Here is a 16,333-nt window from a genome sequence, read left to right as displayed (position 1 = left end):
TTTAATTATGCAGAACTTTGTAACAGCTATTATAGTAGCAAAATATATGTGAAATGGGCTAGCACATTGCTTGATGGATAGCAAGTACCCAAGTACTTTTTGGACTGAGTACCCAAAAAAATGTAAGAAAGTCCTCTGCCCTATCTCTGGAAATTACATCTGCTGTTCCTAGTATTTTACTATTTTCTAGGAAGAAACTCAAACTTAAATTGCTCACTCAAGATTCACATGTGGCATGACTGGAGGGTCTGGGAAGTACATCATCAACAGTAACAGAGTTAAAACTTGTGAAGCAGGCTGGGTGTGGTGGCTCTCGCCTATAATCCCAGCAATTTGGGAAGCCAAGGTGGGAGGATCACTTGAGGTCAGGAGATTAAGACCAGCCTGGCCAATGTGGCGAAACTCCATCTCTACTAAAAATACAAAAAAAATTATCTGGGCGTGGTGCACGCGCCTGTAATTCCAGCTACTCAGGAGGCTGAGGCAGGAGAATTGCTTGCAGAGGCTGCAGTGAGCCGAGATTGTGCCATTGCACTCCAGCCTGGGTGACAGAGGGAGACTCATGCCTGTAATCCCAGCACTTTGGGAGGCCAAGGCAGGCAGATCACCTGAGGTCAGGAGTTTGTAACCAGCCTGGCCAATATGGAGAAATCCCATCTCTACTAAAAATACAAAAATTAGCTAGATGTGGTAATGGGCACCTGTAATCCCAGCTACCCGGGAGGTTGAGGCAGAACTGCTTGAACCTGGGAGGTGGAGGTTGCAGTGAGCCAAGATTCCATCACCGTACTCCAGCCTGGGCAACAGAGTGAAACTCCATCTCAAAGAAAAAAAAAAAAGAAACGTTGTAAAGCAGTTATGTGCACTCTAGCAGGTATGTGACCTCTACATGTTTTGACTCAAGAGTCTTTTTCTAGAAAGATACTTAAAGGAGTGTTAAGGCAGTCCAGGCACTTGCCAAGGGCAAAGGGCCAACGTGAAAAGAGAAAGGAAATTTTGAGTATTGCTCTTAGTGCACTGTGTGTGTGGCTTGTGCCAAGATTCTGGTAAATGAATCCTAAGTGAGAACACATGTAAGCAGCTGAGAATCGGTTAAGGTAACATTAGTTAGCTGCTGTAACAGACTTCAAATGTTCAGCAACTTGTCACAGTAGAAATGTAATTTTTTAAAATTGTGGTAAAATACACATAACACAATGATACAATTTATCATTTTAATTATTTTCGAGTATACAGAAAATGTATTTTTTTTTTTTTTTTTTTTTTGGAGACAGAGTCTCACTGTGTCACCCAGGCTGGAGTGCAGTGGTGTGATCTCAGCTCGCTGCAACCTCTGCCTCCCAGGTTCAAGCAATTATCCTGCCTCAGCACCTGAGTAGCTGGGATTACAGGCACACGCTGCCACACCTGACTAATTTTTTGTATTTTAGTAGAGATGGGGTTTCCCTGTGTTGCCAAGGCTGGTCATAAACTCCTGAGCTCAGGCAATTCACCCACCTCAGCCTCCCAAAATCCTGGGATTACAGGCATGATCCATAGTGCCCAACCCAGAAAATGTATCTCTTGCTCCCAGAACAGTGCAAGGTGGATGTCCTGGCTCTTTCCGTCCCCTATTCTGACATCCCTTGAGGTATTAGAGCTGGCAGAAGAGGAAAAAGAGAATGTAAAGGAGACACACCCCACTTCTTAAACTCCTTGACCCCGAAATGAGACACATCAGCTCTGTTCACATGGGTGTGAGCTAGTCCTATGACTCCACTAAATGTAAAGGTGGGGTACAGGGGTTCCGAATGTTTTTAATGTGTGTGTGGCTACTTCTTGACACTCATTCTACATAACGGAATTTTAGCAGACAGCTAGTCATCTCTGCAAAAAGCTTCTTCACTAAATTCTCCCTGCTCACTGGCAACACCAGGAAGCATGACTTTGGAGCCCAGGAGAAATATAAGACAAAAGACACAAAAAGCTCCTTTCCACTTCAGTAGAGAACTTACTGGTGCTTTGAAGTCTTTATCACATCAATGCCACTACCAGTGTCTGCATCAGCAGAGTGGAACATTAGCAACCTTTTCAACCAGAGATGCCAATACATGCAGCAAAGACATCAGATCTTCCACTTCCATACAAGACTTCCAGCAGTGCTACCTTCAGCAGATGAGAGAGAGCAGAGGCACTTTTTCTGGGAGTGGGAGGTTACAGCACCTTTGACAGGCACCAGCAGAGTCTCTATAGGTATCTGAGGTCAGCAGCAGGTCATCTGAGAAGGAGGAGATCCTGAAGGAGTGGAAAAATATGGCAAGCTTCTCACTGTACCTGAGAAGATGCTCTGTGTGACTGTTCATTTGTATGGACCCCTATGATTAACAGGAATTAGTTAGGAGTAAGGCTGTGATCATTAATTTTTTGTGTCAACTTGACTGGGACATGGAGTGCCCAGATATTTGGTTAAACATTATTCTGGGTGAATCTGTGAGGGTTTCTGGAAGAGTTAACATTTGAGTTGGCTGACTTAGTCTCAGATTGCCCTTCCTAATGTGGGTGGGCCTCATCTGATCCTTTGGAGGCCTGAATAGAACAAAAGGGAGAATTCATTCTCTCTGCCTGTTTTCAAGCTGGAACATCAGTCTTCTCCTGCACTTGGACTGGACACCACAGGATCTCCTGGGTCTCCAGCTTGCAGATGGCAGATTGTAAAGTTTCTCAGCCTCCATAATTGCATGAACCAATGAGCCAATTCCTTATAATGAACACACACACACACACACACACACACACACAAATTCTGTTTCTCTAGAGAACAAAGGCTTTGTTGTCAGACTGTTGGGAATCAAACAAAAGAAATATTCCTAGGACCTTGGCTTTACTCCAAAGCTGCTATCAGCCTGAAACTGCATTTCTGCAAAACCATTTCCCTGGGAGAAAGATCAATGTCTGAGTAATGGAATAGCACGTGGGACGTATCTTAACTTACAGATCGAGGAGCCGCAGTAAGCCCTGGAACCCAGTCCCCACCTTCAATTACAGCAGCTTTGAGGCAGGCGATGAACATCTGCTCAAAGCTATGCTCTGGTTTGAATGTGTCCCTGAAGTTCAAGTGCTGAAAACTTAATCCCCACCGCCATGCAGCAGTGTTGCAGGTGGGGCCTAATAAGAAGGGATTAGGATGTGAGTGATCTGACCTCAGGAATGGATTGATGTTGTTATTGCAGGTGTGCGTTATCAAGAGAGTAGCCTTGTTACAAAGGCGAGTTTGGCCCCCTCTTACTCTCCTTCACTCTCTTGCCCTTCCCCTTTCCACCATGGACTAATGCAGCAAGGCTTTCACTTAATGCCAGCCCCTTAATCTTGGACTTCCCAGTCTCCAGAACTGTAATACATAAAATCATTTTCTTTATAAAATATCCAGGCTGTGGTATTCCGTTGCAGCAACACAAAATGGACTAAGATAAGCTATGGAAGGAAAAGATGAAAAGATAAGCTATGGAAGGAAAAATGGCGCTCAGGATCACACACCCATCATGAATGAATTAGGATGAGGTGCTGCTTAGAAGGGGAGGTGAAAAGCTGAGCTTCAGCAGGGTGGATTTGCTGGCCACTGAAAAGGAGAGGGAACTGGAATGAAGGGGGGTTGAGACTTCAAAAGCCCAGAACCCTGGAGACTTCCAACGTGCACAGCTGTCAGAACCGGACTCCACAATCGGAAGTCTGGAAGAGTGTCTTCGGGGTTTAGGGAGGAAATTTTCTTCAACCTCCAGGGAACCAGCTATGAAGCTTGGAGTGTCTAGAGCAAAGTTATAGAGAGGCCTGATTGTGATAGAGTGAACAATGCTAAAGCTTAGAGCCAGAGAGAATACTGCTCTTGCTAGAAGCTAGGACCCTAATTGACCTAGGGCAAAGTGGCTCTCTGGCCAGAAGCATCAATATCACATGGGAATGTGTTTGAAATGCACATTCTTGGGCCCAACTTCAAACCTGCTTAATCAGAAACTCCCACAATGAAGCCCAGCAACCCATGTCCTAGTAAACTGTCAAGGTGAGGAAAGAAAAAGAGGTTGATCTGAGGAATGGGAGCCTTTCCAAATTATTAGGCCCAGAGAGGCACTGAAATGAGACAGCAATCACACCCTACTCCCTTCTTTGAGCTATGTATTCATCTCTTGAAACTGCTTGCTATTGCCACAAGTTGATATAAATTAACCTAATGTCACACTGGACACTAAAACCAACACCCTATAGTTTAACAATGTCTAGCCAATCACTAATCAATGTTATTTCTGTAAACCAATGAGAATTCCTGACAGATGACTTTGTATCAGCCCACTCCCTGCCCCCTCTTTCTGCCTTTAAAAATCTACTTGTAACTGCTACTAATTGGAGTATATATTCAGGACAACTTGCATCTATGCTCCCAGGTTGCAATCCTCAAACTTGGCCCAAATTAACTCTCTCTGTGTATATTAATTTTGCTTTAGCTTCTTCCTTTTAGGTCAACACAGGTTATTTTGATGCACACTAGGGAACACAGGAGACTCAAGCAATGTTGGGTCAGGGAAAGTTTACATAGGGGAGGAAAATGGAGGGAAACACATGGGGGTAAGAATAACTCATTCCCAGAAGGTAGAAGCTGAAAGAATGTTCTCAAAGGGACCATCTCTCAGACCTATCCATAAAACTAACTTGTATCAACTCCAGGTTATAGTAATATTAGTTTAGTTTGGCACCTACACCAGACAAATAAGCTGATTCGCAAACCAAAAACTAGAGTCAGTATCTACCACCTCAGAACTCAGGAAATTGAAAATGGTGAATAATTACTATGAGGGTTTTTAACACTTCAGGAACTTTTGTAACTTGTACAAACTGGTTTTTAAACTCCAATCTAATTATCATAATTTATTTATGTTTTTTAAAAAATCTTTCAATGAAGAGACAGTCTATTCTTCATTAGGAGTAAAGGAAAAAACAGGGACTCTGGGGGAAAGAAAATCCTAATACATGAACAGTCTCGGAAAAAAAAGAATTCTAAATAATAGTGATGGGCAGATATTTTTAGAAGAAAGCAAGTTAATTTCATGAAGACTCAAGACAGGAAAGGGACTTCCTTCTAAAAGATCGTTCAACAGAAGGCTGTGCTTCTGCAACATAAAATAGCACATTTCTTCATCCAAGTTAAACATAAACATTTACATAAAATAGCACATTTCTTCATCAGAGTTCAACATAAAGATTTACAAATAAAAATGGACAAATGGATTACATCAAGTTAAAAAGCTTCTGCACAGCAAAGGAAATCATCAACAAAGTGAAGAGACAACCCACAGAATGGGAGAAAATATTTGCAAATTACTCCTCTGACAAGGTATTAATAACCAGAATATATAAGGAGCCCAAACAACTCTATAGGAAAAAATCTAATAATCTAATCAAAAATGGGCAAAAGATTTTAATAGACATCTCTCAAAAGAAGACATACAGATAGCAAACAGGTATATGAATAGGTGCTCAACATCACTCATTATCAGAGAAATGCAAATCAAAACCACAACGAGATATCATCTCACTCCAGTTAAAACGGCTTATATCCAGAAGATAGAGAATAACAAATGCTGGCGAAGATGTGGAAAAAAGGGAAGCCTTGTACACTGTTAGTGGGAATGTAAATTAGTACAACCACTATGGAGAAGAGTTTGGAAGTTCCTCAAAAAAACTAAAACTAGAGCTACCACATGATCCAGCAATCCCACTGCAGAATATATACCCCAAATAAAGGAAATCAGCATATCAAAGATATATCTGCACTCCCATGTTTGTTGCAGCACTGCTCACCACAGCTGAGATTTGGAAGCAACCTAAGTATCCATCAACAGATGAATGAATAAGGGAAATGTGGTATATATACACAATGAAGTACTATTCAGCCAGAAAAAGGAATGAGATCCTATCATTTGCAACAACATGGATGGAACTGGAGATCATTATGCTAAGTGAAATAAGCCAGGCACAGAAAGACAAACATCACATGTTCTCACTTATCTGTGGGATTTAAAAATCAAACAATTGAACTCATGGGCATAGAGAGTAGAAGGATGGTTACCAGAGGCTGGGAAGGGTATTGAGGGGCTGGCGAGGGAGATGGGGACAGTTAATGAGTACAAAAAAATAGAAAGAATGAATAAGACCTACTATTTGATAGCACAACAGGGTGACTGTGGTCCACAATAACTTAACTGTACATTTAAAAATAACTAAAGGAGTATAATTGGATTGTTTGTAACACAAAAGATAAATGCTTGAGGGGATGGATACCCCATTCTCCATGATGTGATTATTTCACATTGCATGCCTGTATCAAAACACCTCAAGCACCCCATAAATATATACACCTACTATGTACCCACAAAAATTAAAAATTAAAAAAAACTAAAGAAAAGTCAATAAGCCATCCTCCCACAGGGTTAACAAGAATTCTAGACAGAAATATAGTTATAATTATATTAATCCAGCTGCACTGTGGCCCACTTCCTTGTAACTGAAAGTCACTAGATACTGACCATTTGTATCCCCATTGTTCCTATTGATAGAACTGCTGACATCAGAATTAAAAGCTTCTGTTTAAGGATTGCTTAAGAGATTTTTCAGATCCTGAGTTCCAGGGAAACAGTTCAAAGACCCTCACAGAGGAATAAGCAGGAGAATACAGTTTCTTCATCTCCCTGTCCCATGACTTCACCTTGCACGCTTCAAGCAATCAACAATCTCCACACTTTGGCCCACTCCAAGACCTTTAAAAACCCTAGCCCCAAACTCCTGGGCAGATGGATTTGAGATTTCCTCCCATCTCCTCATTTGTCTGCCCTGTAATTGAATCTCTTTCTCTTCTGCAACCCAGTGTCTCAGCATATTGACTTGCCAAATGCAATGGGCAATGATGGTCATTTACTTTAGCCATACTAATTCATCCTTTAACCAGTTTCATATATTGAGTGCTAATGGATGGATTCAGGGCCATTTAAATTGAGTTTTCCATTTCTTATCACCACACTTATTCCACTAAGACAAGTCACCTGAAGACCTTGCTAATGAAGATTAGTATCTCCATTAATCAGACTTAAAATAGACCCCAACTGGTGAGCTACAGGATGGAGACTGTGACCTAGGATCCCCAATCTCCTTTTACCTATCCTCTCACAGACTGTGAAATAGAGACATATTAAGACACACACAGGCTGTGTATAGGGAAACTAATATTTCAACTCACACAGTAACTTGTGTGAGATTGGGAGATACAGATGCTCCAAAGGGGCCAGGAGCATGGCAGCCACAGGATATGTCTCAGAGCAGAAAACACGTATCTGTTTCCCACTAAGCTCCTCATGTCTACTCCTCTCCTGCTACCTCACCATCAATTCCCTAAGTTCAATACATTTTTTGTAGCCTCCTCTAAGTAAATAAGTGTATCACCACTCCTACCATATCATTATTTTTCTTTTTCATAGGCATTCAAGATAAAAATACAGGAAGCTTTTTTCTCATTTACATTATTCCTCCTGTTGGTTAAATCTACTAGCCTTGCAACAGTATGGTTTTCTACCATACTGCAAACAATGCTTGCAAACAATGTTTCAGCCCTATTATGGACTCATAATAACATTTTCATTTTTCTGTAGGAAAATGCATTTCAAGTTACAAACAATAGATCTACAATTAAGCTTTGGGATATGTTTATAGATGTGAGGTAGATTGATTGGCATGACCCCTTGCACACAAAAGGCAACTACAAAAAAACAATTAGAATGGTGCTTTCAAAGACAGGAAACGAGTTCTTCCACAACATTTCAAATCTGCTTTAAAATACCAGATCTAGCCTCTCTTCCCTTCCTTCCAAATTAAAAAAAAAGGGGGGGAAGAAAGGATAAAGGAAGGAAGGGTCATAATTTAGAATTGCATAGATTCTTTTTATTGAGCTGAATGACCCTGATCTGCAAACTCACCCTCAGAAGCCCTAAAGATCCAAGAATACAGCATCTGTATGGTACTCAAACTCAGTAATATTGTTCTCTGAAAAGCTAATTAATCCTGCCTCTCACAGCTAGTGCTAGAGTGTTTTATCAGGAGAAAGAAATGCTAAGGGTAAGGAAGTTTTTATATGGCTAGAAGAGACAACTAGAGAGGTTTAAGAATGAGTGTTTATAATTAGGAAGAGCAGAAGGTTGATGATGAGGGCCAAGAAATGAACTCCCTTCTGCAATAACAGAGCCAGGCCTGTAGAATCCAGAGAATCAAAATACTCTGAATAAGCCCTTAGTCCACAGCAAAGCGGTGAACTGTCTCATATGTAGACCACTGTGTCCATAATAACCATCATTTACTCTACATTTTTGCCTTATTGATAGGGTCTTTCTCCTTCTGCTCTGCCTCAGTTAAATGGCTCTCAGAGTGTGAAGAGGTTGTAAATAGACTGTGTATTCTAACTACAGAAGTTCTATTTGGGACCTGTATTGTGAGCCACTTGGTCAAAATTAATTTACCACGATCTTTGCACACCGTCCTACTTGAACTCAGATTTCACCATCAAGTCACTTTTCTGACTTAGAAAAACCAGGGCATTGTTTCCAGGAAGCCAGTGCTAAAAAGTTTACAGGAAACGGAAAGCTCTAGAGGCTTTTGCTTCTCTCAACTGTGGAGATTAAGTTATTATATCAGCCACTTGTACCCTGGAGAAACAAATTCCAGCCTGAGAGGCTATAACAAAGGCAGGTATATTTGAATTGATGAGTGGGTAAGATGAAAAAGAAGGGAAGATAATCTGTGAGTCTAGAAGTCTGGTAGAAAAGCAGATACGGGGCTAGCTTGTAAAGAATCGAGTCCTTAAAACAGAACTACCATTCAACTCAGCAATCCCATAGCTGGGTAAATATCCGAAAGAAAATAAATTATTCTTCCAAAAAGACACCTGCACTCGTATGTTCATAAGAGCACTATTCAAAATAGCAAAGATACAGAATCAATCTAGGTGCCCATCAATGTTGGGTTGAATAAAGAAAATGCAGTACATCTACACCATGGAATACTACACAGCCATAAAAAAAAAAAATCATGTCAGCGTGATGGGCTCATGTCTGTAATCCCAGGACTTTGGGAGGCCAAGATGGGAGGATCACTTGAGGCCAGGAGTTCAAGACCAGGCTGGTCAACATAACAAGACTCCATCTCTTAAAAAAAAAAAAAAAGAAAAAAAAGAAAAGAAAACGTGTCCTTTGCAGCAACATGGATGGAGTTGGAAGCCACTATCCTAAGCAAATTAACAGAGGAACAGAAAACCGAATACTTTGTGTTCTTACTTATAAGTGGGAGCTAAACATTGGGTGTTCGTGGGTGTAAAGATGCAACAATAGACACTGGTGGACTACTGGCAGGGTGGGGAGAAAGGGCTGAAAGACCATTGGATACTATGCTCACTACCTGCATTATGGGATCATTCATATCCCAAACCCCAGCATCATGCAATATACTCATGTAACAAACCTGCAAATGTACCTCTTGAATCTAAAATTAAAGTTGAAATTATATTTTTTTAAAAAATCAAATTCTTAGGGAACATCACGGCAGCCTCTACCTAGATGTAGGCCCTAGTAAGGGCCCTGTCCCTAAAATCTGCACCCATCTCCACTCCCACTCCAGATCTCACTCTCTCTCTCAATCTCTCTCTCTCTTTCTCTCTCTCTCTCTCTCCAGATTTGCAACTCAAATAAAGCAAATATAGATCCCTCTTGGTCTAAATTCCTCCTTCATAAAATGAAAGTAACAGACTAGACTGTGGTTGCTACCCCGGACAGGAGTCATCAGTTTTAAAGATCCCTAGAGTGAGGAATGTTCTCTTAAAGTCCCAGCTAAACAAATAATGGGTGAAGAGATAATACGGTGAAGGATTTTTAAGTGAATCATGGATGACCTTAAAAAGAAACAGGTTTCAAATCAGTGCCCTAACACATGTCCAGCAAAAATAACATAGGTATCAACTCTTTCCAATAATATTATTATTAATATTATAATAATAATTTCCACTAATATGATTATTATTCCACTAATAATCAGAATAATAATCATATTAGTGGAAATTATTAGATGCTTTCCAACAGGTGCCTAAAGTCATCTTAACTTTATGCCTATATCTTAAGAAAGGCTGGATCCCAGATCTTAAGAATCCAAATTCTATGTTCTTTCTATGTCACCTGGCTGCCTTACTTTAAAATTTTGCACAGCGCTTTCACATACATTACTTCTCAACAACTTTATATACCCATCTGCAGAGGTGTAGATGTGGTGTTAAAAGCCATAACAAATTGACCCTCAAATATAAGGACATTTTTAAAAATGATGCTTTCTCATACTACAGAACTAGCAGGGGAGTTATATTCCACATGGTCATGCAGCCCAACATAGTGGGAAAAGAGAAGACTTGGAGAAAGCATACCTAATGTCTTAAATCCCAGTTCAGAAAGTGGTACACTGCATTTCCACTCACACTCTATGGCTTCTGGTCTCACTTAATTGATAGGTAGGTGGAAAATGTAGTCTTGCTATGCAGCCATATGCTCAGCTTCAATTATTTTACTAGAGCAGGAGGGAACTGATATTGAGAGACAGAGAAAGAGAGGGAGACGCAATAGATTTAGGTTCAGGTCCTGGTTTAGATATAGAGTTAGATTTTATATGTTCTAATACTTTCTCAGTTTTAAAAAGATGAAACTCAAGCATATAAAGAATGTACACCTGTCCCAAAGTTTCCTACCTGATAAGTGGTACATCTGGGGACTCCAGCATAGTCCTTTTGGTGTTTGGTGGGGCTTGGTTTAGGAGAGCTTTGGATGCCATGCAATACCATGGAAGGCTTTTGGATAGGTGATGCAATCCAGTACTATTTTAAGAAGATAGTTATCAGCAATGTGAAGAATGAGTTGTAGAAAGAAGAAATGAAGGTATACAATCAAGAAACAGTCCAAGCCAAATTCAGCAGTGGCTTAACCAAAAACATTAGAGATGGAAAGAAGACAGGCACTAGAGGACGTTCAGAACTTGGGGCCCATGGAAGGGCCAAGACATGGGGGACCTCCATATTGTCAAACACAATAGTCACTTCACTAGCATTTTACTGAAGCCTCTGCTGGTTTTCCTCCCACTTCTCCAGCACCTCCTTCTCAGTCTCCTTTGCTGGCTCCTCCATTGCTACCCAACCTCTAAACATTAGAGGACATCAGGGTTCAGTTCCAAATCCTCTTCTCTACTCATTTTGCTCTCCCCCACTAGATTGTCTCATCTAGTTCTTTGGCTTTAAATTGCATCTGTATCAGTTGTCTGTTGTCATAATAAGTTTATGTAACAAACCACCCTAAACACAGTGATTTAAACAATCAATATTAATTGAGTTCATGTCTCTGTAGGCTGTCTGGGTGGTTCTTAGATTCACACACCTGTTGGGGAGTCAAATGGCTATAGGCTGACCTAGGATGGCCTTAGCTAGGATGACTGGGGCAACTTGGCTCTACTACATATGTCTTTCATCTTCCAGTAGGCTAGCCCAGGCATATTTTCCATGGTTATAACAGAGAGCAAGAGCAAGCTAAGCCAAGCACATAAGTATTTTGAAACTTCTGCTTGCATCATACTTGTTAACATTCTATTGGTCATTAGCAGAGAAGAACTCCAAGTGAGCTTACATGGCACTGGACATCAATACCTGGAGAGATGTAGAATTGGAGCCATTTTTGCAATCCTCCACAAAATCTATATGCAAAAGCCATCCAGTTTATGTATCTAGGCAGTGACCTCTTTTCTGAGCTCTAGACATTAAGTTCAATGGTCTAACGGATACTCCACTTGGGTATCTCCAGGTATTTCACGTTTAAAGAATGTTTAAAATTGAATTTTGATCTTCCCCTTTCAAAACCTGCTTCTCTTCCAGTGTTTTTCTCAATATCTGATGCTGCCATCCACTCAGTTACTCAAGCGAGAAACCTGAAACCTGGAGTCCTTAACACTTTTCTCTTCTTCATCTCAGATACAGTCCAAGTCCTATCACCAAGTCCCATCAATTATACCTCCAAAACATACAGTTGGCCCCCATATCCTCAGGTTCCACATCAGTAGATTTAACCAACCATAGATTAAAATTACTCAAAAAAGTAAAAATTTTAAAGTAAAAAATAATACAAATAAAAAAAAATATAACAACCATTTATATACATATATTTATATTATGTTAGGTATTATAAGTAATCTAGAGATTATTTAAAGTATATGGGAGGATGTGTGTAGGTTATATGCAAATACTATACCATTTTATATAAGAGAATTGAGCAGCCTCAATTTTGGTATTTACATTGGCGGGGTGGGATGGGGAGGGGAAGACAGCGGGAGTGGTCCTGGAACCAATCCCTAGGAATAGCAAGTGACAACTGTATCTCATTTCTGTCTTCTCTCCGTCTCCTTTGCCACTCCTCTAGTTCAAGTTGTCCTCATCTCTCTCCTGAACATCTAAAATACATCCCATTGAACTTAAAATCTCAAACCCTTAACAAGTCCTGCATAGTTGGGCCCCCACCTCCATCTGCAGCCTCATCCTGTGCCACTCTCTCCTCACTAAGTTCCAGTCTTACTGGTATTTGTTATTATCCAGATACCAGCCCTTTCTTACCTCAAGACCACGGCATGCTGTCCCCAACAGAACATCTCGAGTGATAAGAACATGGACTCCGACGCTGTTCTTACCAGCTGCGTGAACCTGGGCAAGCTGCATAACCTCTCCGTGCTTCAGTTTCTCTATCTGAAACATGAGGATAAGAATAGCACCTACGTTAATTTAATTCTCAGTGAGCGAATTCCTATCCTCATTTTTCAGATACAGAAACTGAGGTACAGAGACGTTATGCAGCTTGCCCAGGTTCACACAGCTGTTATATATTCCTATGTGTGGTGGATTTGTTGGTTTGATACTGGTTTTTCCCATTAGACTCTTAGTTCCATGAGGGCAGACTGTGTTTTGCTCACCACTCTATCTCCAGCACCAACAAAAATTTGCTTTGCCTATGACAGATGTTAAGTATCTGTTGAATGAATAAATAATTATGAAGGGTTCAAACTGGCAACCAAGTTATTACGGGTTTGTGGGGGCTTTAAATTCTCTCTCTCTTTCCCTCCCTCTCTAGGAACCTTGAGAAAAGATATCAGTTCTAAATTCATAACATCCAGACAAGATTCTGTCTCTTCCTCTCTACAGTTTTACAGGAGAATGGGGATTGCTGACTAAATGGTTTTCAATAAAAATCTCTCCTTCCCCAAAAGGAAGACAGAAAAGAGAAACTTGGAACCTACTGGCAGAAGGAACCAGAAGAGTGATTCGGTATCAATTATAGTGTATGGGGTCACCAAAAGGCAATTCAATTTAAAAACAAATACTAGAACCAAGTATGAATTTGCAGCTATTAATAGGAATTTGTCCTATATAATAAGCATGGGGAAAAAAGGCGGGAGAACAAACATAACTTATGCCAAAGAAACTTCTGGTGCTCTTTCTTATTTCATTGTTTGTAGAGGTCTGGTTCTGCCAACATGAAAGTGAGACCCAGGTTATGCCATTTTTATCTACAGAAAAAAAGAAACCTTATCCTGGAGGTAACAGAAGGGAGCCTGAAAACTCACCCAGATCTCAGTATTTGTTCTTCAGACTGGAGAACCCCAGTCTGGGCTACTTAAGCACCTTTGCCATCTGGGTCCTTATACCTCTAGCCTATCTGTTGCCAAAATAAGTTGAAAGACTATATGTTTATGTGTTAGGTGTTTTAGATGTATTAATTCTTTTAATCTCCTACCACCTTACTATGTGAGTACTATTATCCAAGTTGACAGTGAGTAGATGGTAAAGCTTATTCTAAGGTCAAAACTTCACCAGAAGGCTCTATCTTGAAGTCTGACACATTTGAGATTAGTTAAAACTAGACTGCTAATTTTGTTTTTTTGTTTGTTTGTTTTTTGAGACAGAGTCTCACTCTGTCACCCAGGCAGGAGTGCAGTAGTGGAATCTTGGTTCAATGCAACCTCCGCCTCCTGGGTTCAAGGGATTCTCCTGCCTCAGCCTTCGGAGTAGCTGGGACTACAGGCATAAGCCACCACACCTGGCTAAATTTTGTATTTTTAGTAGAGATGGGGTTTCACCATGTTGGCCAGTCTGGTCTCGAACTCCTGACCTCAGGTGATCCGCCGGCCTTGTCCTCCCAAAGTGTTGGGATTACAGGCATGAGCCAACGCGTCCTGCCTAGACTAGCAATTTCTCAAAGCGTGGTCTGCAGACTCCTGCATCAGAATCACTGGCAGTGTGTATTAAAAATTCAGATTTCCTCACGGTGTCCACGACCGAACGAATCAACACCTCTGGCCGGGCGTGGTGGCTCACGCCTGTAATCCCAGCACTTTGGGAGGCCAAGGCGGGCAGATCACCTGAGGTCAAGAGTTCGAGACCAGCCTGGCCAATACGATGAAACTCCATCTCTACTAAAAATACAAAAATTAGCCAGGCGTGGTGGCAGGCACCTGTAATCCCAGCTACTCGGGAGGCTGAGGGAGGAGGATCGCTTGAACCCGGGAGGCAGAAGTTGCAGTGAGCCGAGACAGTGCCACTGCACACCAGCCTGGACAACAGAGCGAGACTCCACCTCAAAAAAAAAAAAAAAAAAAAAGCACCTCCAAGTGATTCTGTTGCAGGGGATCTGCGGATGATGCAGATTTTTTTGTTTTTGTTTTTAATTTTTTATAGAGAAAGGGTCTCCCTATGCTCCCCAGACTGGTCTCGAACTCCCGGGCTCAAGCGATCCTCCCACTTCGGCCTCCCAAAGTGCTGGGATTACTGGCATGAGCCAGCACACCTGGCTCAGAATTTCGTATTGCTCTTATGCAGACGAAAGCATGAGGACTCATACCTAGGCTACCGGAATTGTTGAAAGCCAGCAGCACCCGGCATTAGCCATCTTCATCCCTGCTAAACAGCCTCTAACCAAATCAGCTCCCAGAGCCGCTTAGCAGCCCGCAGCCGCTGAACAGAACTGAGCACGCGCAGTATTTAATCCCCACTGTCGCTGGGTGGGGCTCCCTAGGACCCCGCCCCCTACCGACCTGCGGAGCCAGGGGCGGGGCTCTCCAAAGTAATTCCGGCTTCTCGCGGCACCGGCCCAAAGCCCCGCCCCCAGCTCTCGGACCAATCAAACGGCAGATTGCTGAACCAAAGGACCAATGCACAGGGCTGTCCTTAATTCCTCCCAGCAGTTTGAAACTGTCAAGTTGCTCCCTAGGTAGCGGCTGTGCTTGCTGAGTCTGCACTTGCTGAGACTGCAGCTGCGACGCGGCTAGGAGGCGCAGAGCGAGGAGTCCGGATTTGGTCGCGAGCGGCGACGGTGGGTAGCAGCGCCCTGGGCACACCCTGCGTCCCTGCATCCCTGGCGAAAGTAGTGGAGTGCGATTTAAGGTTCCTTGGCCGCGGACTTCCTCCCCCGGGACTCTTCCTCAGACGCGGGTGATTCAGCTGTTGTGCCGGAAGGTCGCAAAGTTCCCCTCCGAGGCGTGCAGGAAGAGGAAGAGAGCAGGTGTGAGGGATGCTGAGCGGTTACTGTCATCAGAGGCTCCTGTCACTTAAAACGTTGAGAAAAACTAACCATGTATAAAGCTCTGTTGTGCTTAAGTAAGATTTTTCTTTAAACAGGCTGGGTCGGAAGGTGATGGAAGAAAACTTCTGGCCTTTTGCTTACTGCAATGACTTTTCTCCTCTGCTTCTAGTCCCTGCCTTGGGGAGGAGCTGGCGCACCCCATCTCCTTGCGTGCAGCTAGGCCTGATGAAGGGCACAGGGCACATCACCCTGCTGCTAGTCTGCATGTTAATTCGCTCTTCCTTTGACTCTTGGTGATTCCATTTGAATTCCCAGACCCCTGTTTTCCTGTCAGCCCGGTAATTACCAAGATGTTATTTTATGTCTCTGGCAACAGAGAAGCTCACAAAAGTTTTGGTCTTGTTTTCTGATACCTTGAATTAGAAACTACTGAAAATGTAGTGAACTAATGTACATCTGCCACCCATTAAAGCAGTTTTCATTTTTCTCCTTCGTTTCTGAACCTAGAAACAGGAAAATGCTACTGTTCTAGAGTTTCAAATAACTCATACTTTGTTGGCATAAAGCAGGGCAGATGGGAGATAGCATATTTACCAAAAGTGCAGTGGGTTTTTTTGTGTCTGCAGTGTCCGTATTAATAAACAGTTTTTGAGATCTGACCGTACTTAACTAGCTCATTT

General features: G+C 42.0%; 2 protein-coding genes across 3 annotated transcripts in view; one reads left to right on the top strand and one right to left on the bottom strand.

The window, feature by feature from the left end:
• Positions 1–1,374: 1,374 nt before the first annotated feature.
• On the bottom strand, positions 1,375–15,483 carry LOC117066070. The gene is made up of 3 exons (XM_033181550.1): positions 15,166–15,483; positions 12,695–12,823; positions 1,375–2,274 (listed from the first exon to the last, which is right to left on the bottom strand). The coding sequence occupies exons 1-3, from the start codon at positions 15,481–15,483 to the stop codon at positions 2,254–2,256; spliced, it is 468 nt and encodes a 155-aa protein (XP_033037441.1). The 3' UTR covers positions 1,375–2,253.
• Positions 15,261–16,333, top strand: part of POC5 (POC5 centriolar protein) — a 38,609-nt gene continuing 37,536 nt past the window's right edge. Inside the window, exon 1 of one of the 2 annotated variants that reach the window (XM_033179901.1) lies at positions 15,261–15,443. The gene's annotated coding sequence lies outside the window, so the exon portion shown is untranslated. The remainder of the gene's footprint in view (positions 15,444–16,333) is intronic. The other variant, XM_033179904.1, reaches the window with a different exon arrangement.

Source organism: Trachypithecus francoisi, unplaced genomic scaffold (assembly GCF_009764315.1).
Source record: "Trachypithecus francoisi isolate TF-2019V2 unplaced genomic scaffold, Tfra_2.0 Lachesis_group2, whole genome shotgun sequence".
NCBI classification, from domain to species: domain Eukaryota; kingdom Metazoa; phylum Chordata; class Mammalia; order Primates; family Cercopithecidae; genus Trachypithecus; species Trachypithecus francoisi.
Note: the sequence above shows the minus strand (reverse complement) of the source record. Positions and strands in the feature narration are given on the sequence as shown.

What these genes read in the sequence shown, in the direction of transcription:
- LOC117066070 (XM_033181550.1), bottom strand. Translation starts at nt 15,483, where the DNA reads ATGCAGGGACGCAGGGTGTGCCCAGGGCGCTGCTACCCACCGTCGCCG. An exon ending in CCCCGCCCCTGGCTCCGCAG is followed by an intron (nt 12,824 to 15,165) that starts GTCGGTAGGGGG and finishes CTCATGTTTCAG; the next exon opens with ATAGAGAAACTGAAGCACGG. An exon ending in CAGCATGCCGTGGTCTTGAG is followed by an intron (nt 2,275 to 12,694) that starts GTAAGAAAGGGC and finishes CCACTCCTTCAG; the next exon opens with GATCTCCTCCTTCTCAGATG.